Source organism: Podarcis tiliguerta (assembly GCF_965153285.1).
Source record: "Podarcis tiliguerta genome assembly, chromosome: 3".
Classification (NCBI taxonomy): Eukaryota; Metazoa; Chordata; class Lepidosauria; order Squamata; family Lacertidae; genus Podarcis; species Podarcis tiliguerta.
This window is the reverse complement of record NC_139536.1, coordinates 471,880-495,917: the sequence shown is the minus strand read 5'-3', so window position 1 is coordinate 495,917 and position 24,038 is coordinate 471,880. Positions and strand designations below refer to the sequence as shown.

Genomic DNA, 24,038 nt, shown 5'->3' with positions numbered 1-24,038 from the left:
AACAAGAACCTTTTTTATTAACAGCAGCCAAAATCCTTCTCTGAGCATCGTCAGAAAGGCAAAGAACCGGGGAAACAGAACCGCTCAGAGGAAGTGCAACACGGGGTACAGAAAACAGAAAAGGAGAGGGGATGACGAGGCCCACGAGCGGACGGGGGGGCTGTCGACAAGGGAGTCACTGAGATGGAGGAATGTCTGTGCTCCCCCCCCCCACTTGGTGGAAGGGCTGCTGGAGGGGGGAATGGAATGAGAGGGTCGCCCCCCACCCCACTGAAGGTCCAGGGGGGCTTCTTTGGTGAGGCCTCCGGTGGGTGGGCTGGAGGGCTCTGAGGGCGTTTGGGTGGCACTGCCTCGCCCAGTGTGCTTGAGTTACGGGGGGCAGCAGCCCCCCACCCACACTTCAAAGATTGGCACATTCACAGTATGGCAGGAGGGACCCCGGAAAGGGCTGCTCCATCACCCAGGCGTGGGGTCCGGCCTGACCCCCCTCCAGTGCTCATCCAGGATCCAGTGCAGAGTGGCCCCAAGGAGGGTCCGGGACCCCCTTCTCCCTGGGGGGGGGGGGTCCTCTCTCGGAACAGAGCCAAGCCCCGCAGACGCTCCCGCCGTCCCCCTCAGAGGGCTGTCTCCCGCAGGATGTAGCTGTGGCTCCCGCCTGGCCGGGCCGCCCCCTCCCCGGGGGGCTCCCCTCCCTCATCGCCCCCCCCAAGGGGCAGCCCCTCCGGCAGACCGTTCAGCAGCCCGTTGCTGGTCTTCTCCACAGTCAGGGGAACCGGCTCTGAGCAGTTTCCGTCCTGGGCAGAGAGAGAGAGAGGGCACAAGTCAAACTCCAGCTCTGCAGGGATGCGGTTTTTCTGCACCAGCCGAACCATCTGCATCACTTAGAACCACAGAATTTTAAAGTTCGAAGGGACCTCAAGCGCCATCTAGTCCAGCCCCTTGCAATCTCAGCTCCAGCATCCCTGACATACAGCCATCCAACCTCTGCTTCAAAAGCTCCAGTGAAACTGAGTCCCAGCTCTTATGGTCAGAAAGTTCTTCCTGATGTTGAGGCAGAATCTCCTTTCTTGTCACTTGAAGCCATGGGTTCGAGTCCTGCCCTCCAGAGCAGGAGAAAAGAAGCTTCTTCCCTCTTCCATGTGACTGCCCTTGAAATATTGGAAGATGGCTCTCCTATCTCCTCTCAGTTTCCTCTTTCCCAGGCTAAACATACCCAATTCCTTCAACCGTTCCTCATATGGCTTGGTGTCCACACCCTTCATTATCTTAGCTGCCCTCCTCTGCCCACCTTCCAGCTTGTCAACATCCTTCTCAAATTGTGGTGTCCAGAAGTGGACACAGGACTCCAGGTGTGGTCTGACCAAGGCAGAATAGAGAGGGACTATTCCTTCCCTTGATCTGGACACTAGACTTCTGTGGATGCAGCCTAGAATAGCATTAGCCATTTTTGCTGCTGCATCACATGGTTGACTCGTGTTCAGCTTGTGGTCCACCAAGACCCCCAGATCCTTTTCACAAGCTAGGTGTCCCTCACCTTGTGAACTGCCCTGAGATTTTGTCACGAGGGGCGATATATAAATCTAATAATCATAATAACCTTATATTTGTTCATCTGGTTCTTCCTGTCTAAATGCAGAACCTGACCTTTCTTGCTATTGAAATTCATTCTGTTAGCTTGTGCCCAGTTCTCCAGTCCATTACGGTCATTTTGAATTCTGATTCTGACTCTGTGGCATCAGTTACCCCATCTGCAAATTCCTTCATCCAAGTCATTTAAAAGGTAAAGGGACCATTTAGGTCCCATTTAGGACCATTAGGTCCAGTCGTGGCCGACTCTGGGGTTGCGGCGCTCATCTCGCTTTATTGGCCGAGGGAGCCGGCATGCAGCTTCCGGGTCATGGGGCCAGCAGGACTAAGCCGCTTCTGATGAACCAGAGCAGCGCACGGAAACGCCGTTTACCTTCCCGCCGGAGTGGTACCTATTTATCTACTTGCACTTTGTGCTTTTGAACTGCTAGGTTGGCAGGAGCAGGGACAGAGCAACGGGAGCTCACCCCGTCGTGGGGATTCGAACCGCTGACCTTCTGATCGGCAACAGCGCCACCCAAGTCATTTAGAAAGACGCTGAACAACAACGGTGCCAGGACAGGAGCCTGCAGCCCCCGCTTGCCCCCTTTTCTGAGGACGCTAAACTTCTCCCTCGCTTACCCTTCTTCTCATTTACTGCTTTAGCGCCTCTTTCTCAGTTGGGGGGGGTCTTTCTGGAGCTCCTCGCAACCCCTCTTTTTTTGCTCCAACCCCCCTTGGTGCGCTTCCTCAGGGCTCCAAAGCGCAAGGGAGGACGCCTTGCTCAGCCTGCCCCCTCCCAGAGCTCCCCCCCCCTCAAGGCGCACGCAGAAGACCTCACCTCTCGGGGGCTGCAGACCCCGCAGCGCAGCTTCTCTCGGTACCTCGCCGGCAAGCAGCAGAACAGGCGGGGCAGCACCGGGAAGATGGTCCGGGGGTCCACGTCCTCCCCCCGTGTGGGGCCTGGGGGGGGAGAAGGCAGCGTTACTGGGTTCCGGCAGCGTCACGCCCCCTCCTGATGGGGCCAAGAGAGGCAGCCCTGCTTAGCCTCCTAGGCACCCGCAGTGTGGCATGAGCCCAGGTGCCAGGCAGAATGCCAAGGCACAGAGAAGGCGCACAAAGGGTGCTGGTTGGAAGGGCCCCCCCCCAACACCCAACACCTCACCCTTCTGCCTTCCATGCCCCCAACTCCAGGCTGATTTTATACATTCATTAGTGAGGCTTGATTTGATACATTTATTAGAGGGCCTTCTTGGTGGTGGCGCCCGCCCTGTGGAACGCCCTCCCATCAGATGTCAAAGAGATAAACAACTATCTGACATTTTAAAGACATCTGAAGGCAGCCCTGTTCTGGGAAGTTTTTAATGTGTGACATTTTAATGTATTTTTAATCTTTGTTGGAAGCCGCTGCCCAGAGTGGCTGGGGAAACCCAGCCAGATGGACAGGGGGTACAAATAATGAATAATAATTATAATTATAATTATAATTATTATTGAACACACACACCCGACTATAAAATGCTGGTGGAGGCTTCTAAGAGGAACGAAATAAGGATTCCACCCCCTTCTGCTGAAGGCCACAAGTCTGCAATGGCAAGGGGCAGGCAGCAACCCCCAAGGCCTCGCAACCTGACTCGCTGGCTGCAGAATACGCACACAAACTCCAGCAGCTGCCCCTTTGCCTCTTCTGCGTCTCCAATCAGAAGGACCTCTGAAGGGCCCATCACGCCCAGTCTCCTGTTCTCACAGTGGCCAACCAGGCGCCCATTATGGGAAACCCACAAGCAGGAATCGAACGCACGAGCAACTCTCCCCTCCTGGGGTTTCCAGCAACTGAGATCCACAAGCACTGCTGCCTCTGACTTTGGCAGCAGAGCGGAGCCATTCTGGCTGGGAGCCATCAATTCCCCTCTTCCCCTCCATGAATTTGCCTGATCCTGTTTTAAAAGCATCCCAGTTGGCGGCCACCATTGCCTCCTGAGGGAGGGAGTTCCGCAGGTTAACGACAAGCCGCAAGAAGAAGTCCTTTCAAATTTCCTCTGTCCCGAATCTTCCACCGCTCAGCTTTGTGGGGCGACCACGAAATCGAGGGCCACCTGCGCTCCCGACCTACCTGTGAGGAGACTGACCAGCAGTCCCACGACAATGACGGTGGTTGAGTTGTGTGCGCTGTACCACAGGTATGACAGGTTGTAGAACTTGCGCAGCCCCGTGACCCTGCAGCAAGAGGCAGAAAGGTGTTTATCTTGAAGGGAGGGTTTTGAATAATTTTCTACAAAGCATAGAAAGTTCTCTTTTTTTTTCTTTTCTTCCCTCCACCCTTCCTTCTGCTTTGAGTCTTTATTTACATCAGTATCTTTAATCTTTGGATACTGGAAATTAACCTTCATAAATCTTTCAAACTTCAATAAAATCTATCACAGAATGAAAAAGATGCTGGCACCTGGATGCAGCCGCCTGCCCCGTCCAAAGGATGGTGGGGGAACGAGGGGCTTCCACAAAAGGGGCAGCAGAGACTGGGGAAATGCCCCAGAGCACATGGGAGGGGGGCTTTTATACAACCTCCAGTCGCAGGGGGTCTTGGGGGTCTCCCAGTGGCGCCGCTGGGGAAGCCCAGCAGAGCCGTCCTCACAACAACCCTCTAGGGTTGGCCAGTGCTGCACCCCCATATTGGGACTGCGGCTTGCCCCAGAGGCTCCCTCGCCCCTTGATGAGCCTGCCTGTCTTCTGCTACTTCGGAGGGAAGGATGCGAACCAATGGCATCACTGGGCAAGAAAGGAGATTCTGAATCCACACTCGGAAGGAATATCCGAGCACAAGAGCCGTTGGGCAGTGGGACCAACTCCCTCGGAAGGCGGTGGGATCTCCTTCCTGGGGGGGGGGCTGCCTGCCAGGGATGCTTGAACTGTGCATTGAAGAGGGTTGGGCTGGATGACCCTCCAATTCTACAGTTCTGGAAGGAACTGGCAGGATGAGAGCCTGGAGGTAAGAGAGGAAAAGGAGGAGGAGGAAATCCTGGGGCAGACGGAGGGGGCATTCCCCCCCCCCCCCAGAAAAATACAGTCATACCTCGGGTTGAAGTAGCTTTGGGATAAGTATTTTCAGGTTGCGCGCTGCGGCGACCTGGAAGTAGCGGAGCACGTTACTTCTGGGTTTCGCCACTCGCGCATGCGCAGACGGTCAAAATGATGTCAGGCGCATGCGCAGAAGTGGCGAATTGCAACCCACACATGCGCAGATACTTGGACATGGATTGCGTTCGCGTCTGGATGCGAACGGGGCTCCGGAACGGATCCTGTTTGCATCAGAGGTACCACTATAACCACAAATTGCCCCGAAGCCAGAGGCGGACCCAGGCTGGGATCTGGGCAGGGGGCTTTGGGTGCTCAGATCCCGTCCGCAGCACAGGGAGCCCAAGTGGTCAGTGGGGTGGAGAGTCTCCAGAGCAGCATCCCAGAATCCCTTGTGAACCACGGCCCCGTCACTCAGGGCAACCAGCAACGTCCAGGTTATAAGCAAACATGGGGAAGGCATCCTGGGAACAGGAACCCCAACCTCTGGGCAGGGGGGATGCAGGGGTTAAATGGGCTCATATCCACCCCCCAGCCACAAGGCTCCTTCCCTGCCGCTCTCTGCCTGGTCTACCTCGCCGGGTCATTGTGGGGATTAAATGAGGAGCGTGGAGAAGCTCGGATGCCTCCTTGGGGGAAAGGGTGGGATAGGAATGCCACAAATAATAGTAAGCTCTACACACACACACACCCATCCTGGGGTCTCCCTTTCCCCATTACCTCTGTGGGGTTGCTGTCAAGGTCTGCAGCGTCATCATGACGGCCGTTGTGAGGTTTCCGTCCAGTTGGGGGGCGCCAGTCCCGGGGGGCACAAACACCTGGTTGGCCACCCAGCTCCCGATGCCCACCCAAAACGCCATGGCCAGCCCAGCAGCCAAGCCAACGACGGCCCCCTGAGGAGGAGGAGGAGGAAGAGAGTAATAATAATAATAATTTTAATATTAAGAATTTATTATTCATTTATTTATTTATTTATTTTTATTTATTATTATTTATTATTAATTAATTTATTATTTATACTCCGCCCATCTGGCTGGGTTTCCCCAGCCCCTCTGGGCAGCTTCCAACTGAATATTAAAAACAATACAGCACCAGACATTAAAAACGTCCCTAAACAGGGCTGCCTTCAGTTGTCTTCTAAAAGTAAAATAGTTGTTTATTGCCTTGACATCTGCTGGGAATAATAATAATTGAAGGTGTTTTTTTGGCAATAATTTTTATTAGTTTTCAATTACAATAATCCAATGGCAGCCTCACTATAACAGTGCCAAATTATAATACAATGACAAATCCCAATCATTCAGATGCCAAATTATTTAATTTAGGCGCCCCCCCCCCCGCATGGTTTGATGACGTTGCTTTGTTTCTGAGTCCCAAAATCTTGTTCATCTCAATTACGTTCCAGTCCGAATAACAATCCCTTATACAACAACTACAATATTAACGACATCCATCCGTCTAGACACATTAAAGGATTTATAAACCCAGAGGTGAAACATTCAAACCGTATCCTTATTCCTCCTGTGTGTGACGACTATTCCGTCCCTGTCCTTGTAAAATGTTATGTCTGTGTAATCCCAGCTGTCGCTGCTCTCCCCCCTGCCTTGGGCAGAGCCAATATCCCATTGCGAGGAAGAGAGTGTTGGGGGGATCCTGACCCCCCCCCATTGCAAGCTGGGCCACGCCACCCCCACGAAAAACCCCACCAGCTATTCTGCCAGTTGCAACGCTGGCCGCCCCCTTTGGGAAGAAGAAGGGAAGGCTCTGGCCCCAGAGGAAGAGGGGTGAGGGAACAACAGCTCCTAACACCCCCCCCCCAAAGAAAATAAACAGCAATACTCACCATGGAATTGGCACAAGGAAAGAACATGCCCAGGCAGAAGACTCCCAGCAGAGGGCCCCCCATCATGCCAAAGATGCTGATGGCAGCCTAAGGGGGCAGAGAAGCAGAGGACCGTAGAGTTGGGACCCCCAAAGGTCATCCAGACCAACCCCCAATTATTATTTTAAAAAATCAACGTGCCCTGCCTCCAAACCTAGTTCCTCCCCCCCAGCCGCCCCCTCCACTGACCCCTTACCTGCAGCACCGAACCCATCATGGAGGAGACGTAAGCCATGCCCAGGCAGAGGAGTCCGTAGGCCAGAGCTGGGTGGGGAGAGAAGGGGGTCCAGTCAGAGGGAGAGGAGAGGGAGGGGCCCCCTGGGCTGTGTGGCTGGAGCCGTGGAGCTGGGGGCCCTGGGACGCTGCTGCCGGCCCCCCAACCCCTCTCCCCCCGGGGCAGCTCACCTAGCAGCTTGGAGTAGAGCGTGGCCCGTCCTTCGGGGATGCTGGCCACGTAAGGGCGGATCAGGTCCTCCATGGTCACGGTGGCCAGGGAGTTGAAGGCGGAGGAGATGGTGCTGCCGAGAGAAGAGGCGGGGGGCAAAGGGGGGGGGTCAGACGAAGGGAAGGGGGCAGAAAAAGCCTCTTGGGCAGAGCCCTCCCGGGAGACGCAATGCACTTCCCTGGAAATAAACACAAGGCTCTAGTCCTCATGTTTCCAAAGGAAGATCTAAGCAGGAACACAGGCTTCGTAATAATAATAATAATAATAATAATAGTAATAATAATAATAATTTTATTTATACCCCACCCTCCCCGGCCAGAGCTGGGCTCAAGGCGGCTAACACCAATAAAATCACAGTAAAAACATAATAGGGGAAAAAGAGAAAGAAAAAATAATAATATGGGGGGGGGAACCAATTTAAAATACAGGTTAAAATGCAATTTAAAATGCAGCCTCATTTTAAAATAGCTGATAAATCAAGACCATAAAGGGAGGGCAACTTAAGGGTCAGAATGAGTCCACACCAAAGGCCAGGCGGAACAGCTCTGTCTTGCAGGCGCTGTGGAAAGATGTCAAGTTCCGCAGGGCCCTAGTCTCTTGGGACAGTGCATTCTACCAAGTGGGGGCCAGAGCTGAAAAGGCCCTGGCCCTAGACTGGTGGGTCCTAGGCCGCACATAATGTCAACACTGGCCGGCAGCAGCAGCCCTCCGGGGCTTTTCCCCCAGCCCTCCCTGGAGATGCTGCCGGCAGTGACCGAACCTGGCAGAGCTCGCGTGCCAAGCCCTGCGCTCTGGTCCCTCCTTGGGCAGAATTAAGGGTTCTAGTCCTCAAGATCCCCAGTGAAGGAGGGGCTGGCTGCCTGCTGAGCTCACCTGAGGGAGCCGCTGAAGAGGCAAGCCACAAAGAGGCCGGGGAGGCCGGGCACTCCCTGCAGGACGTCCATCACGAAGTAGAGGACCATCTGCCAGAGAGACCAAAAGACAAGAAGAATTTATTGGCGTAGGTGACAACAGCAGCCAGTGTTTTATTAGCTCAAAGATGGAAAAGCCATGAAAGAACAATGGCAAGAAAAGTGGGTGGAATACGCAGAAATGGCAAAGCGGGTTGACTGAAAAGACTCAAAGGTAAGGACAATAAGGACTTTAAGAAAGATTGGAAACCTTTGATGATGTACATACAGAAATAACGTACTGAAATGAGCTCACTTGCAGGATTCGAGTAATACATTTACAATGGACAAATATAAACAGAAAATATAAATATGAGGGTAAAATGTTAAGAATATGTCAATAAAGTATGATTTCAGTTTCAATATTTAAGGTATGGAAAATTACGCACAGAAGAAATGAATAAGTGATAAACCAGAAAGGGAAGTTGGGAGAAGGGAACAGAAATGTAGAAGTGGCTGGGGAAACCCAGCCAGATGGGCGGGGTAGAAATAATAATAATAATAATAATAATAATAATAATAATAATATATACAACTTGTGCTTTTGTTTTCTGTTTTTAGTATTGATTATGGTAAATTTTGTTGGGAAATTTCAATAATAATAATAATAATAATTTTAAAAAAACAACAACAAAGTAGAGGTTTGCAAAGTGGGGGGGGGGGATGCAAATCAGGGGGCAACTCAGGGAGGGCAGTTGCCCCCCCCCCACAGGAGCTGGCCCATGAAGATCATCTGGGGCAGCTGCTGGGACAGAGACCCCACGCATTCTTCTCTGATCAATAACGCACACAGGGGGTCCTGGGTCCCTGGATGGGGAGCTGGGCGGCAAAAGCCCACTCCACTTTTGTGTGTAACAGTATTGCCTGCACTGACCGACAGCTGCAATGCCTTTTATGGGGGGGGGGTGTCAGCAAGGGCCTGACCCACCTGATCAGAGGAGGCACTGCTCTGCTCCGCACTCAGCTCATGCTCCTGGTAGTAAGCAAACATCACCAGGCCGGTGAGGCAACTGAGGCAGAGGACCAGCTGCTGGCAGGGGAAGACGGCGTAGCAAGACCTGGAGGGGGGGGGAGAGAAAGAGGGAGGGAGGATCAGAGCGCCGGATCAGGCCCAGCATCCTGTTCTCCCCCCAAAGGCCCCATAGAATCCAGATAGACTGCCACTGGAGCTGGAGGCTCCACAAGGGCATCGGAAGAGCCTGCTGGATCAGGCCAAAGGAGGCAACTCTGGCCCAGGCTCCTCTTCTCACAGCGGCCAGGCAGACGCTCCACAGGAAAAGGGGTCTGGCCCCCCAGAAACAAGCCCCCCATAGCTCTCTCTCTCTCTCTCCCAGGACATCCTCAGGCTAACCCCCAGCCTCCTCCCAGCTGCCCCCTTCCTGCTTCTGGGCGGGGTCACCTCGGGTCCCTCAGCCCCCCGTCTCCCAAGCACCCCGCCCCGCCCCACGGCGCCCCACTCACAGCACGGCCTGCCGCTCCGAGCGAGAGCTGAGGTATCGCTGGACCTGGGACTGGTTGACCCCGTAGAGAGACAGCATCATGAAGACGCCCCCAAAGGCCAGGGTCCAGAAGGTGTGGCGCTCGTAAGGGTCCGGGTTCAGGCTGGGGAGGGAAGGGGAGCAGAGTACGGTCGAGGTGGAAGGGAACCCCAAGGGTCATCTAGACCAACACCAACCCCCCCCCCCAAATGCAGGAATCACAGCTCAAGAATCTCTGGCTGTTGGCCATCCAACCCCCAAGGAAAGGGAGTCCACCAGCTCCTTCCAAGGGAGTCCATTCCCCCAGCAAGTTACTCCTGATGTTAGTCAGAATCTCCCTTCTTGTCACTTGAAGCCATGGGTTCGAGTCCTGCCCCCAGAGCAGGAGAAAACAAGCTTGCTCCATCTTCCATGTGATAGCCCTTGAGAAGGTCCAGGGTTATAAAGACTAGGACTAGCCGCCTGAGAAACAGTTTCTATCCAAATGCAATTTTGGTTTTAAACGCAGCGTAAGGAGTCTCTATGGGAGTATATTGTATTTTAAAAATGGGGTATCAGAGTTTTTAGGGGGCTAAGCAGGATAGCAGGCGTGTTAGTTAGGGCTTGCCGATCGGAAAGTCGGCAGTTCGAATCCCCGCGACGGGGTGAGCTCCCGTTGCTCGGTCCCTGCTCCTGCCAACCTAGCAGTTCGGAAGCACGTCAAAGTGCAAGTAGATAAATAGGTACTGTTCCAGTGGGAAGGTAAACGGGAGTTGTCGATCAGAAGGTTGGTGGTTCGAATCCCCACGACGGGGTGAGCTCCCGTTGCTCGGTCCCTGCTCCTGCCAACCTAGCAGTTCGAAAGCACTTCAAAGTGCAAGTAGATAAATAGGTACCACTCCAGAGGGAAGGTAAATGGCATTTCCGTGCGCTGCTCTGGTTCGCCACATGCTGGCCACATGACCCGGAAGGTGTACGCCGGCTCCCTTGGCCAGTAAAGCGAGATGAGCGCCACAACCCCAGAGTCGTCCGCGACTGGACCTGATGGTCAGGGGTCCCTTTACCTTTACCCCAGCTCTTCTCAGTCTCCTCTTTTCCAGGCTAAACATTCCTTCCACCGTTCCTCATCAGGCTTGGTTTCCAGACCCTGGATCATCTTGGTCTCCCTCCTCTGCACACCTCCCAGCTTGTCAATATCCAATATAAATTGTGGTGCCCAGAACTGGACACAATATTCCAGAATTGAGTGGGACTCTGATTTCCCCTGATCTGGACCCTCGACTTCTGCAGATGCAGCCTGGAACAGCATTGGTCTTTTTTGCTGCTGCATCACCCTCTGGGCTCGGGTTCAGCTTGGGGTCCACCAAGACCCCTCAATCCTTTCTCCATGGGCTTTCCTTGTGCAGAGGTGTAGTGCAAAGGGTAGGATCTACACCCGTGGCTCTAAGGCCAGGGGCCCCGGGGCCCTGATTCTGGGTTCTGCTGGGCCCATCCGGCGGGGCAGCAGACGGAAGGACCAGCCCCCCCTCCCCCCCGACTTACTCGATGCCGGACACCTTGCCCTTCTCTGCCGCCAGCTGCCAGACGCGCCCCATGCCGCCCACTTTGACGGTGCCCACCACAATCACGGCCACCTGGCCGGCAAACATGACAAAGGTCTGGAAAACGTCCGTCCAGATCACGGCTTTGAGGCCACCCTGCAAAGGGAAGGAGGGGGCGGTTAACGGGGGGGCAACATTCGGGGCCATCACACTGTCCCACGGTTTCCACAGTGGGCGGTCCTGCCCCCTGGGGGTGGGCAATGGGATTTGGGGGGGGGCCTCTGAGAGGGTCCCTGAATATCAGGCTTCCCTGGATCAACTCCATCCATTCTGTGGTTTAAATGGGATTTTGAATAAGCAAATTAATTGTCGCTCTCTAGGATTTTCTCGTGTCGTTCTCTTCCTTAGTGGGGAGTGCAAACTGCTAATAATAATGATAATAATAATAACTAATTAATATTCCCCAGAGTGGCTGGGGAAACTCAGCCATATGAGTGGGGTATAAATAATAATAATTTATAACCTGCCCATCTGGACACTGCAGTGCATTTTAAAGGGTATGGGGCGCTAGGGATGGTCTTATGGGAACAAGGGGGCCAGAAGCCACCAATCTAGACTTTCCCCGGGGGCACCAGACAGGAGAAGTGCCCAGGGGCTGCATGGCCACTCGCACCTCCAGCCCCACCCCAGAATCCTAGACTTGTGAAGCTGGGACTCCCAAGGGACATCTAGCCAACCCCCAATCAGGGGCCACTCTGTTCATGGCTAGTGGTCCAGAATTTGCCCTCTTTGGGGGCCCTGCGGAGCCCACAACCTCCTGCAGCCCAGAATCTCTGGGGGGATCAGGGGTCCCTACTCACCAGGGCGGTGTAGAGGGTGCAGACCAGCCCAATGGTCAGCACAGAGGCCCAGAGGTCAAAGTTGGTCACTGCAAGAAGGAAGAGTCCTCAGGGAGGGGCCCAGCAGCCGAGCGCCTGCCCCTCGAGAGCCGCAGCTCAGCATCAGACCCCCCCTTCCCCGGAGGCCTGGCTCCTACCCCCTGGGCCAGCCAAGAGGGGGCTGGGTCCAGACTGCCCACTTTCCCTGCCCCCAGACCACCCAAAATGTTCCAGCTGCAGTGCAGAAAAGCCTTGCCCCCCGGGATCAGGCCCACTTCCTCACCTGCATTGAGAGCCAGCGCTGGGGTGTAGAGGACAACCCCCATGTACACCACCTGTGGGGAGAAAGGCAGACCCCTGTGAAGTGGACCCCACAGGGCCTTTTTGGCCTGTGAGCCGCCCCGAGATCGGAGGATGAGGCAGCGTACAACTGACCACAACCCCACATGCCAGGGGGGGGGAGCCGACTCCAGAGGAGAATTGTGACCTTGATCCCCCTCCCCAGGTCTCTGGGTCTCCCTCCCTCCCCCACCTGCCCAACAACAGCCCTGCGAGGGAGGGGGGCTGAGAGAGAAGGACCTGCTCTGCGCCAACCACTGAGCGCCACAGCCGAGGCAGGAAGAATGAGAGGGAAGGACGGGGGAGACAGCATGAGGGGGGAGAAGGAAGCGGAAGGAGGGAGGGAAGGAGGAAGAGAAAGGCAAGAAGGAAGGAAGGAACTGTTCACGGAGAAATCTGAGGGCTCCCTTGGACAAAAACCAAGGACCCCAGCCAGGAATCCCAGAGCAAAACAGCAGCCAGGAGGCTTGGTCTTGATTGAAGACTGTGGCGACAGGACTCCCACCTGCCACCAGGTGGAACAAGATGGAAGCCCCAAACAAAAGAGAACCCAAACTTTTATTAGCTGCTAACCCCCATGTTAGGGAGGTGGGTGACGCTGTGGTCTAAACCACAGAGCCTAGGATTTGCTGATCACAAGGTCGGCGGTTTGAATCCCTGTGATGGGGTGAGCTCCCGTTGCTCGGTCACCCCCCAACTACATCACTCATACATCACGGTTACATCACAAAAGGGGAGGTCTTGTGGCAGGAATCTGAGCATCCTGGACCCTGCCCCATGGTTCCCCTTGCCCTCCACGAAACACCCATCAAGTGTCACAAAAGAGATCTTTAAATTTCCCTGTCTCCCAGCCAAGTTCATCCCACCCTTTTGTCTTCAACTGGGTTTGTGATTTCTGGCATGGCTACCTGTCTGGCACTCAGGTATCAGGATGCCAGGGATTATCACTTAGGCAGAGGGGCTGCTGAGGAGCTGAGCTCACAGGTCTATATGAATTTCTGAAGTTTTCCCAGTGAGCCAGGACATAGATACATTTATCAGTGAATTCTTCCATTTGGTATCGTGCAGCAAAGGATCTTTGAATAGATAGGAAGAAACTGTGATTAAACGTTTTGTGGGGACAAATCACAAAAGTCACAAAAGTGATTGTGCTGGTTTCGGCAGTGGGCTGCATGTGCATGACATTTGCTGGAGGGGCAAACCCCCCCCCCCCCAACTTATACATAAATTCCTGCAACAGAAGAAAGGAAGGAAGGAAGGAAGGAAGGAAGGAAGGAAGGAAGGAAGGAAGGAAGGAGAGGGAGGGAGAAGTGGAAAGTTTTAAGCAGGAGGACTGGGAGCTTGAGGCAGAAGCTTAAAAAGGAGAGGCCTCCTTTTCCCCACGACTGAGGAGGCAGAGAGACCAGGGTAGTTTTCTGCACTCACCATCTGGAAGATGAAGGTGGCTGTTCCACACACCCTCACGACCTTGTTGAACCGCAGCTCCAGGTACTGGGGGGGGGGGCGACAAAGAGAATTGGGGGTGTCAGTGGGGCAGAGAGCAAATATGGCTTGGCTTCCAGGTGCCGCCTTTGCCCTGTTGGTGGGAGGGCAGGAGCCCCACAGGATGGTGCCCAAGGCCCCCTGCACAGCCCCCCTGCTCTCCTGGGGCATCTGGGGCAGCATTCCTGACCCCCACCCACCCACCCACCACGTCCCCATATGCTTCCCCCAGCTGCAGGTACCACTTGAGAGGAGGGGAGGACCCAGAGACAGCCAGAAACCTCCAACTGCCGGCCTCCCAGTGGGGCTGTAAGCCGGCCGGCCTCCTTGCAGGACTCCACTCAGCAGCGCCCACCAAGAAAATATCTCAAGGCAGTTTTGCCAAGAAGACCATGTGATAAAAGTGTCAGCAAGAAGAATGAATAACACCAACAGTGTAAGACTTTCAAAAAGTTAAAAGGACAACAAAATAAAAACAGACCAACTTTCCAGACGCCTGAAGAGGCTTGTCTAAGTGAGAATATTTGGTTAATAGGATTGGAACATCACTTGTAGATTCAGGGGGAATTCTGAATACAATGGAGGTGTGAAAGATTTGGACTATCATAACAGATGCAGGAGGAAATGATAAATAATAGGACCCACAAAGGGGAGGGTGGAAGCCCGGGAGATTCTTTGGAATCTTGTTTTTATGTCGGATACATCTCTGTAAAATTTTAAACTGAAAAACCAAATACCATTTTTTGCTCTATAAGACTCACTTTTTCCCTCCTAAAAAGTAAGGGGAAATGTGTGTGCGTCTTATGGAGCGAATGCAGGCTGCGCAGCTATCCCAGAAGCCAGAACAGCAAGAGGGATTGCTGCTTTCGCTGCGCAGCGATCCCTCTTGCTGTTCTGGCTTCTGAGATTCAGAATGTTTTTTTTCTTGTTTTCCTCCTCCAAAAACTAGGTGCGTCTTGTGGTCTGGTGCGTCTTATAGAGCGAAAAATACGGTAAATAAATTTATATATAAAAAAGAGTGTGTTTTTAGCAGGTGCTGAAAAGAGTGCAATGAAGCCTGATTTTCAAGAGGCAGGGAGTTCCGCAGTGTAGATGCCACCACACCAAAAGAGCACCACACTTTGTGCCTCGGTGTCAGCTGCAGCGGGAGACAGACCCCGAGGGAAGAGGGCCAGGGGTCCAATTCTGACCCCGTCTCCAGCCCAGCCCATCTCCCCGGAGACCCTCGACACCCCCACCCGCTGCCACTCACCTCGTAGGTGCTGGTCAGGCGCAGGCGGTAGAAGACAGGGATGAAGACGTGAGCCGGGATGAGGAGCCCCAGGAAGTAGGAGCACCCCAGGAACCAGTACTCGGTGCCGAAGCGGTAGATCTCGGAGGGGACGCCCAGGATGGCCACGGCCGACTGGAAGGTGGCCAGGAGGGAGAGGGCCACCGGGAAGAAGCCCATGCTGCGGTTGGCCAGCAGGAACTCCTGCGTGGTCCGCTGCTTCCCGCCACTCAGCGCGTAGAAGAGTCCGATCCCGGCCGAGAAGACCAGCAGCAGGACAAAGATGGCGTAGTCGGCCACGCCAAACGTCAGCATGGCTGTCCCGACGGCGCTGGCTCTCCGGAGCCTCTTGGAGGGCGAGGGGCTTCTACCGTCCCTTGGCCATCACTGGAGGGACCTCTGCGCTGAAACCCGGCTCCAGCCACTCAGCCGGCCTTGCCCAAACCGGACGCCGGCTCCTCACCAGCCTGCCAAGCGCCGGCCTCGCTGCCGGAGATCCGCTGCGGCTGCCATGACCCAGGCGAGGCGATCTGGAAGAGAGAGGGAGGAGGAATGAGCCCAAGGACCCGGGAGCGCGTGACCGGGCCGGCAACCCCTCCTCCAGACACCCCAGCTCTGGCAGGCAGCAGACCTTCGCCGCTGCTAATCTCCCCGTCTCAAGGCTGCGAGGCGGAGAGGGAGCGAGCAAAGTCTCCTGGCAGGGCCCCAAGTGAGGCAAGTGCCGGCTGCCAATCTTCACGGCCCGGAGTGTTTTTGGCACCGGGGAGCCAGGCCTTCCCAGCGAGGGGGCAGGGAGGACTCGGAGAAGCGCCCCAGGAGCAGCGCCCGGGGCCAAAGCACACAGCCTGAGCCGCCCCAAAGCAGCCTCCGAGGGGCGAGGGCGCAGCGGGGGGTGTCGCCAGGAGAAGCATCTGCTGGCGCCATCTGCCCAGCCCAGGAGAAGCAGAATTTGGGGTGTTTTAGTCAAGAGAAGAGGCAAGCAGGAGCAGATGCGATGGGAGTTTATAACATGACGCCTGGAGGGAGGGGTGGAGAAAAGCTCTTCTTCCTTTCTCCTACACCAGAACTTGTAGAACGGGAAAAGAAAGGCGTTATTCTCACAGCACAGGGTTAGACAGTGGAACTCCCTCCCACAGGAGACTGGGTTTGGCCACCAGCTTGAATGGCTTTAAGAGAGGGTTGGACAAATTCATGGAGGAGCAGAGGGCTATGGATAGCCCAGTATCCCTGAAGGAGCGTCTCCACCCCCATCGTCCAGCCCTGAGGTCCAGCCCTGAGGGCCTTCTGGCGGTTCCCTCCCTGCGAGAAGTGAGATTACAGGGAACCAGGCAGAGGGCCTTCTCGGTGGTGGTGCCCACCCTGTGGAACACCCTCCCAGCAGACTTCAAGGAGACAAATAACTATCTGACTTTTAGAAGGCATCTGAAGGCAGCCCTGTTTAGAGAAGTTTTTCATGTTTGATCTTTTATCATGTTTTTATATTGTTGGCTCAGAGCGGCTTGGGAAACCCAGCCAGATGGGTAGGGTATAAATAATATGGAGGTCTTTAAGCAGAGGCTTGACAACCATATGTCAGGAGTGCTCTGATGGTGTTTCCTGCTTGGCAGGGGGTTGGACTCGATGGCCCTTGGGGTCTCTTCCAACTCTATGATTCTATGATTCTAATAAATTTATTATTATTATTATTAGCCAGGATGGCTCTGCTCTGTCTCCATATTCGGAGGCAGCAATGCTTCTGAATCTCAGCTGCTGGGAACTGCAGGAGGGGGAGAGGGGTCCTGTGTTCAAATCCTGCTTGTGGGCGTCCCAAAATGGGCATCTGGTTGGCCACTGTGACATTGGCCTGTTCCATCGGGCTTCTCTTACGTTCTGCTCAGGTGTGCAAGGCAAAACGCTTCCTGAGGTCAGCTGCACAGAATGTCCTCTCCTCCAGACGGAAAGAGAGTCGAGCAACCCAAGAGATCTTTCAAGGACTCTGAAAAGGCACAGGGCAGAAAAGGGGCCTGATCCAGCCCTGCTTGCTCTCAGCTTGCAGAGGGGGCCGCTTGACCTCCCAACAGAGACTGTGGAAGGGAACCATCCATGCCCAGACTGGGGAGGAGAGGAAGGCCATTTAAGGAGAAAGGGGGTGTCCCTGTTGAGGGGGCCTGGGAAGAGTTCATAGAATCACAGCACGGCAGAGTTGCAAGGGACCCTCAGGGCTCATCCAGTCTGACCTCTTGCAATGCAGGAACTGCAGTTCAAGAATCCCTGCCTGATGGCCACCCAGCCTCTGTTTGCAAACCTCCAAAGAGTGAAGCCCCCATAAAAGTCAGGAGGAGGAAGGCGATTTGGCCCGGCTGAGATCCCAGAATGTGGGGACTCAGCAGGATGGAGCCAGCTGTGAAATTGCAGCCCCAAATAGCTCCTGGTAGCCTGAGCAGAAATGGGGAGAGGGAGCCCAGCAGACCTCCGTCCAATGGGGGGGGGAGAGGATCATTTGTGGGGGTCCCACATGCAGGGCTGGAAATCTGAGCTCAGGCCCCCAAAGCTGGACCTGCAAGGTCAGGCTGGGGGGACCGAGGGTCAGCGTGGAGGGAGGGGGGCACTGCCAGGCTGCCCTCTTTGGACTCCCCCCCCCCAGAAGAGAACCGAGGCTCCTCTGTGTGGCTTGGAAGCCTTCCCGGGGCAGAGCAGAAAAGAATAAGAAAGACTCGCATTTCAGCCAGACTCACATGTCGGCCTTTGTTATTCTCCCAATTTGCACATTCTCATCTAGGCGTGACCAATATTTTAAGAAGGCAAAGAGCTGCACCGCATGGAAACGCCAAGCCTGTGATTTTACAATAAGAAAGAGTCACGTGAAGAGAAAGAGTGAGGAAGGAGACATTCTGATTAGTAAAGGTAAAGGGACCCTTGACCATTAAGTCCAGTCGTGGCCGACTCTGGGGTTGCGGCGCTCATCTCGCTTTACTGGCCGAGGGAGCCGGCATACAGCTTCCGGGTCATGTGGCCAGCAGGACTAAGCCGCTTCTGGCAAACCAGAGCAGCGCACGGAAATGCCGTTCACCTTCCCGCCGGAGTGGTACCTATTTATCTACTTGCACATTGATGTGCTTTCGAACTGCTAGGTTGGCAGGAGCAGGGACCGAGCAACGGGAGCTCACCCTGTCGCGGGGATTCGAACCGCCTTCTGATCGGCAAGCCCCAGGCTCTGTGGCTTAACCCACAGTGCCACCCACGTCCCTAACATGGGGATTAGCAGGTAATACAAGTTTGGGTTCTTTTGTTCGGGGCTTCCATCTTGTTCCACCTGGTGGCAGGTGGGAGTCCTGTCGCGACAGTCTTCAATCAAGACCAAGCCTCCTGGCTGCTGTTTTGCTCTGGTATTCCTGGCTGGTGTCCTTGTTTTTTGTCCAAGGGAGCCCTCAGATTTCTCTGCTAACACCCTCCAGAGCCAGACCTCAGCCCCAGAGCGTTCCTGAGCATGTGCAGAGCGCTGGCCCAGTCCTAGGCTCTGTGGCTTAAACCACAGTGCCACCCGCATCCCCTAGTAAAGGTAAAGGAACCCCTGACAGTGCTCCCTTTACATTCTGCATAGTCGGCTAGCAAAGAAACAAATTCTGGGAGAACCGAGGCACCAGATGCATTGCAAGACCTGAGGCGCAGCAATCGAGCAGCTCAGGTTGAGCAAAGCAAGCATCAGGGGCAGAGTTCTCTTGCAAAGGGCTTTGCTTCCATCTGGCAAGCTCAGGTCTTGGAAAGTGCTCCTTAATCATCAGCCACAGCACTTGGGAAACTCAGTGAGAGATTAAGCATTTAAGGAGGAGGGAGAGAGGGAGATTAGCCTCTGCAACTGGCAAACTTTGAGGAGTCAGCCGGCCTCCAGGCTGCAGGTTCAAAGGAGAGTTGGGGGGGGAGACAATACCATGGAGGAAAATGACTTCTGGAGGGTGGGGGAGAAGCCGTTGAGCAACACAGCCGGGAGGGCACTGATCCTGCAGGGCACTGAGCCACAGAATGCTGAATGCATAGTTCCTGGGATTACGGCCCACGGTGGCTTGCTAGGGCTTGTCTGATCTTAGCAGGAGAAAAGCCGAAGTGCCGGTCTGAGGGTCAGGATAGGGGCCCAGGAGGAGCGAGGAGGGGGCTTTCTGTGAAGGGCAGAAGGGGGGGGGGCTGCTGCTGACATGTCTGCTTCCTATTCCGTTTGCAAGAGTATCGGCATTTGAGGCCTTGCGGCAGAAGAAGCAAAGAAGCGTCTGGCTGCAGCTGGATCAGGCCAAAGTGCCCCCCCCCAGACCAGCATCCTGCCCTCACAGCAGCCACGCAAATGCCACAACGGGGGGGCCCCCTTGCAAGCGCAACCCAGGCACTCCCTCTGCAGTTGTGCCAAGCTGCTCAAGGCCCTCTGAGTTCAGGGGTCTCCACGGCTGACGGGGGGCAGGAATAAGGAGGGGTGCTATGTGTGGCCAGCTGCCCCCCCCAGCCTCAGGACTCCCCTGTCTTTCACATGCCCCAGCGGTATTCCCTGCCCTCACTCCCAGAAGTCCGACCCCCCGCAAAATGCCCCCCCCCATTCAGCTGATTTTCCAGAATTAAAGAACTGCTTCTGCCCAGAGACGTGACTGGCAGCCCAGCCCAATTCCCCTGCACCCCATAGATGAGCCAGAGGGGTGGGGGGTCTGGGGGAGGGAAGGTGGGCTCCCCATTCTGCCCCCTGCCCTCTGTGGGCCCCCTCCAGGTTTTCCTGACCTTCACCCAAGGACAGCATCCAAGGAGCTGCGTTGGAGCCTCCAAACTGGGGGAGAGGGAGACTCGTGACCTTACAGGGAGCAAGGCGGCTGAGTGGGGATTTTCCACAGCCCAGGCCAGGGGCCCCAATCCCCGCTGCAACTTGCAGAGCTCCAGGGTGCTCTGCCAATCCAGGCTCCTGCCCACCGGGGGTCTGCTGGGAACAGGCTGCCTTCTTCCCAAAGGCTCCAGTGAGTCACCCAGAGCTCTGCTCTCGCAAATAAAGAATGTTAAATCGGCAAGGGCACCCAGAGGACATCCAGCCCACCCCGCCGCTCAGTGGAAACCAGCTACAGCCTCGCTGGCCGGGGGCCATTTCCGCCCCTCCGGGGAATCCCTCTGCCTCACCCCCTCCAGCAAGAGTGACCCCCTCCCCACCCCACAGCCAGTCCCACTGCCAAACAGATCGTACTGTGCAGAGGATGCTCCTGATATCTTGCGTCTGAATCGCGCCCAAGGGCTGCGGGGTCTTCATGGGGAGAGAAGAGCCCCCTTTGACTCTCCTTCCCTGGAGAATTTTCAGCGGAGCCTGGGCAGCCGCCTGCCAGGGATTCTGGAGCCGCGATTCCTGCCTTCCAGGCGGGCTGGACTAGATGACCTCTGGGGGTCCCTGCCCATCTTTACAGCTCTAGGATCCTAGGATCGGGTCACGCATCCAGCGGCTAGAGGTGCACTCCCCCCCCCCCAGCCTGACTTTGGGCCAGGCAGGCAAGGGGGGGGGGTCCCTTAACACTGTTGGCATCACATGGCACCTCATGCCATGTGCAGGATGACCACGCTGTGTCACGCAGACCCCTGGAGTGGGGGGGCTCAAGGGGGACGGGGTGGCCTGGAGCCAGAAGGCCAGTCCTCTCCTACACCTCCACCCAGGGCCGGATTGAGGTTTGATGTGGCCCTCAGCTCCTGAAGGTAAGGGGGCCCTTTCTACAACAAATTGTCCCTGTTTTTGGTGTTGAATATATTGACTATATAGGGACGTGGGTGACGCTGTGGGTTAAGCCACAGAGCCTAGGACTAGCTGATCAGAAGGTCAGCGGTTCGAATCCCCGCGACGGGGTGAGCTCCCATTGCTCAGTCCCTGCTCCTGCCAACCTAGCAGTTCGAAAGCACCTCAAAGTGCAAGTAGATAAATAGATACCACTCTGGCGGGAAGGTAAACGGCATTTCCATGCGCTGCTCTGGTTCGCCAGAAGCGGCTCAGTCATGCTGGCCACATGACCTGGAAGCTGTACGCCGGCTCCCTCGGCCAGTAAAGCGAGATGAGCGCCGCAACCCCAGAGTCGGCCACGACTGGACCTCATGGTCAGGGGTCCCTTTACCTTTATAACCTATATGGTCATTTCTGGACCTAATAGGTATCTCAAGCCATTTGCACATAACAAAATACGTATTTTATCAAAGTAATTGTTGAAGTGAAATACAATTAAGAAGTATATTAATAGTGATTGGGGGGGGCAGAGAGTGGGGCCTTAAGCTATAGCTTGCTTATCTTATAGGTAAATCTGGCCCCGCCTCCACCCTCTGAAGGGGAATGGAACCCAGCCAGAATGGGTCTAAGCAAGGGGGGGGGGGACTCCTGCTGCCCCACATGCCCCTTGGGGTCCCTTCCATTTCATTCTTAATCTCAAGAACAAAATACCGGTTTTTGACAACAGTTCTAAGGAGAAACGACATTAGATATAAATGGGAATCCCCTGAGGGTCTTTCTTTTACGTACATGAAGAGGAGATATAAACTGACATCAGAATTTCAGGCGAGAAAATTTCTGGATAAAAATAGGAGAGACTTAGACCCTAAAGAAGACAGGGGAGACCCCCAAGCTCAGCAAGAGAAAGTCTTGGAAGAACTTGCACTGGAAGAGAAATCTTTGTTGGAAGCCACCCAGATGGGTGAGGTATAAATAATAAATTATTTTTATTATTATTATTATTATTATTATTATTATTACAGTTCCATGCCCACCCCCGGGCACAGTGGGCACCCCAGCCTGCGCCCAAAGACCAGCGGCCCGGAGCCCGCGTGGGGCGGAGAGTGGCGGCTGCCCTCCTCTCTCGGGCGAGCCTACCTGGCAGGGCCGTCGTGCGGGCGCCAAGCTTCCCTTCTGGATCTGTTCAATGGCAGGGAGGATCTGGGAGGGTCCCTGGCGACCCCCCACCCGGGCAGCCCCCCACCCTGAGCCCCCGCGGCTGCTGTACCTGTTGGCCGCCCCCCGCGCCCCGAAGAGGATCCGCCGAGAGGGGCAGGGAGAGAGAACCCGCGTCGCGCCGCCGGCCCGGTTCCCACGTGCGGGGCCAGCGCGCCCCTACCAGCCGGGCGTCCGCCGCGGATCGCGCTCTCCGCCCGGCCAGCCCGCCGAGAGAGACCTTTGCTCGGGCCGACCACGTGCCGCCGCCGCCGCCGGGTCCCTCCTCCTCCTCCTGGCGGGGTGCGCGCTGCTTGGCGGCGGCGGCGGCGGCGGAGCTGACATTGCCAAGGACAGGCGCCGCCTCCGCCCGGCGCGCGGGGATGACGCCGGGAAGAGGGAGCCCCGCCGGGGCGGGAGGAGCCCGGAGACCCCGAGGAAGGGAAGCCCCCAGCGGAGCAAGACAGGGAGCCCGGCCGGCGACCCACCCGGGGCAGATGCCACGCCAAGGGAGACGGGATCTGGCCTGGGAGGCTCCGCGCAGGAAGAGCCCCGAGGCAGCTGCATCGCGCCAAGGGGGACCCATCCGGCCCAGGATCCTGCGCCCACAGTGGCACCCAGGCGCCCCCAAGCAGGAGGAGAGCGCCTTGTGCACTGCCAACTGGCTCCGTCCATGGAGGCTCCATTCCGGACTCCTCCAGCCCTGCAGCAGCTGGATCTAGGGGAAGCGTCTAGGACTGGGGGGGGGGGGGTTCATGAAGGTAGAGAGGGCTGGCAGTGGCTCTGCTCTATAACAACAACAACAATAATAATAAAATTTATTTTTTCTCCCCCGCCCATCTGGCTGGGTTTCCCCAGCCCCTCTGCCTCCACCGTCAGAGGGAGCAATGCTCCTGAGGGGGAGTTGCTCTTGTGCTCGGATCCTGCTTGCAGTTGCAGGTTTCCCACAGGTTGGCCACTGTGAGGAAACAGAGAGCAGGACGCTGTTTTTGTTTTTTGCATTGTCACCACAATAGAATTATCATTATTATTATTATTATTATTATTATTATTATTATTATTATTATCCTGTCCATGGGGCTGGGTTTCCCCAGCCACTCTGGGTGGCTTCCAACAAGATTAAAAGTACAGTGCTACCTCGGGTTACAGACGCTTCAGGTTACAGACTCTCCTAACCCAGGAACTTTGCTTCAGGGTGAGAACAGAAATTGTGCTCCGGCGGCACGGCAGCAGCAGGAAGCCCCATTAGCTAAAGTGGTGCTTCAGGTTAAGAACAGTTTCAGGTTAAGAACAGACCTCCGGAACGAATTAAGTACTTAACCCGAGGTACCACTGTACATTAAAACATCAGTCATCAAAAACTTCCCTCAACAGGGCTGCCTTCAGATGTCTTCTAAAAGTCAGATAGCTGCTTATTTCCTTGACATCTGATGGGAGGGCATTCCACAGGGCGGGCGCCACAGGTTGGCATCTGTCTATCTCAGGAGACATCGGAGGAGTGTTTTTCCGGGGGTAAAGTCAAACAGTTAGAAGGTTGCAGCGCCTGCTGTGGCTGTAGAGACCGATACAGGAAAGACATGTTTAGTTGCAGCTGAGGCCGATGAAGGCGTCCGGTTCTGCTGCTGCAGATGCACCCGGGCGATTCCTCTCCCTGTGGTCTTTCCTCTTCTGGCCACTACTGTGGGGCACAACCAGGCATCTCATACCCCCCTCCAATTGAATTCACATTTCCCCTAGTCCTAAGTTAGCCATGTTCATTCATTTCAGTTTGCCCACCCAGGAAGCATGCAAGGCAGAAAATAAGAATGCCATTCTTCAGAGCACTCCGCCTGGATGCACAGATTCTGTGACTTTTTGGTGTGCTGCAAATGTAGGTGTTCAATGTGTTTTTGCAACATGAGAGTAATGCATGCTTGTGCATATTTATCAATGTTTATATTGATATATTTTGTTGTTGTTGTTGTTGTTGTTGTTTAGTCGTTTAGTCGTGTCCGACTCTTCGTGACCCCCTGGACCAGAGCGCACCAGGCCCTCCTGTCTTCCGCTGCCGCCCACAGTTTGGTCAAACTCATGTTGGTCACTTTGAGAACACTGTCCAACCATCTCATCCTCTGTCGTCCCCTTCTCCTTGTGCCCTCCATCTTTCCCAACATCAGGGTCTTTTCCAGGGAATCTTCTCTTCTCATGAGGTGGCCAAAGTCTTGGAGCCTCAGCTGCAGGATCTGTCCTTCCAGGGGGCACTCAGGGCTGATTTCCTTCAG

At 55.2% G+C, this 24,038-nt stretch overlaps 1 protein-coding gene across 2 annotated transcripts; it reads right to left on the bottom strand.

The window, feature by feature from the left end:
* On the bottom strand, positions 1–22,149 carry SLC5A6 (solute carrier family 5 member 6). Of its 2 annotated transcripts, XM_083432630.1 has the most exons (17): positions 21,962–22,136; positions 17,597–17,694; positions 14,865–15,412; positions 13,556–13,621; positions 12,075–12,126; positions 11,774–11,841; positions 10,915–11,069; positions 9,377–9,517; positions 8,844–8,973; positions 7,839–7,927; positions 6,926–7,038; positions 6,717–6,784; positions 6,482–6,568; positions 5,359–5,531; positions 3,680–3,783; positions 2,408–2,529; positions 1–794 (listed from the first exon to the last, which is right to left on the bottom strand). In XM_083432630.1, exons 3-17 carry the CDS (start codon positions 15,195–15,197, stop codon positions 615–617), a joined length of 1,881 nt encoding a protein of 626 aa, XP_083288756.1. In that variant the 5' UTR covers positions 15,198–15,412; positions 17,597–17,694; positions 21,962–22,136; the 3' UTR covers positions 1–614. The 2 variants fall into 2 exon arrangements, with proteins under 2 accessions (XP_083288756.1, XP_083288757.1); XM_083432631.1 differs by lacking the exon at positions 17,597–17,694 and having other exon boundaries at positions 21,962–22,149.
* Positions 22,150–24,038: the final 1,889 nt, after the last annotated feature.

Excerpts from the sequence above, each read along its gene's own strand:
- SLC5A6 (XM_083432631.1), bottom strand. The coding sequence starts at position 15,197 with ATGCTGACGTTTGGCGTGGCCGACTACGCCATCTTTGTCCTGCTGCTG. Across the intron at positions 11,070-11,773 it reads GCACCCTCTACACCGCCCTG|GGTGGCCTCAAAGCCGTGAT; the intron begins GTGAGTAGGGAC and ends TTCCCTTTGCAG. Across the intron at positions 7,039-7,838 it reads CTCTTCAGCGGCTCCCTCAG|CACCATCTCCTCCGCCTTCA; the intron begins GTGAGCTCAGCA and ends TTCTCTCGGCAG.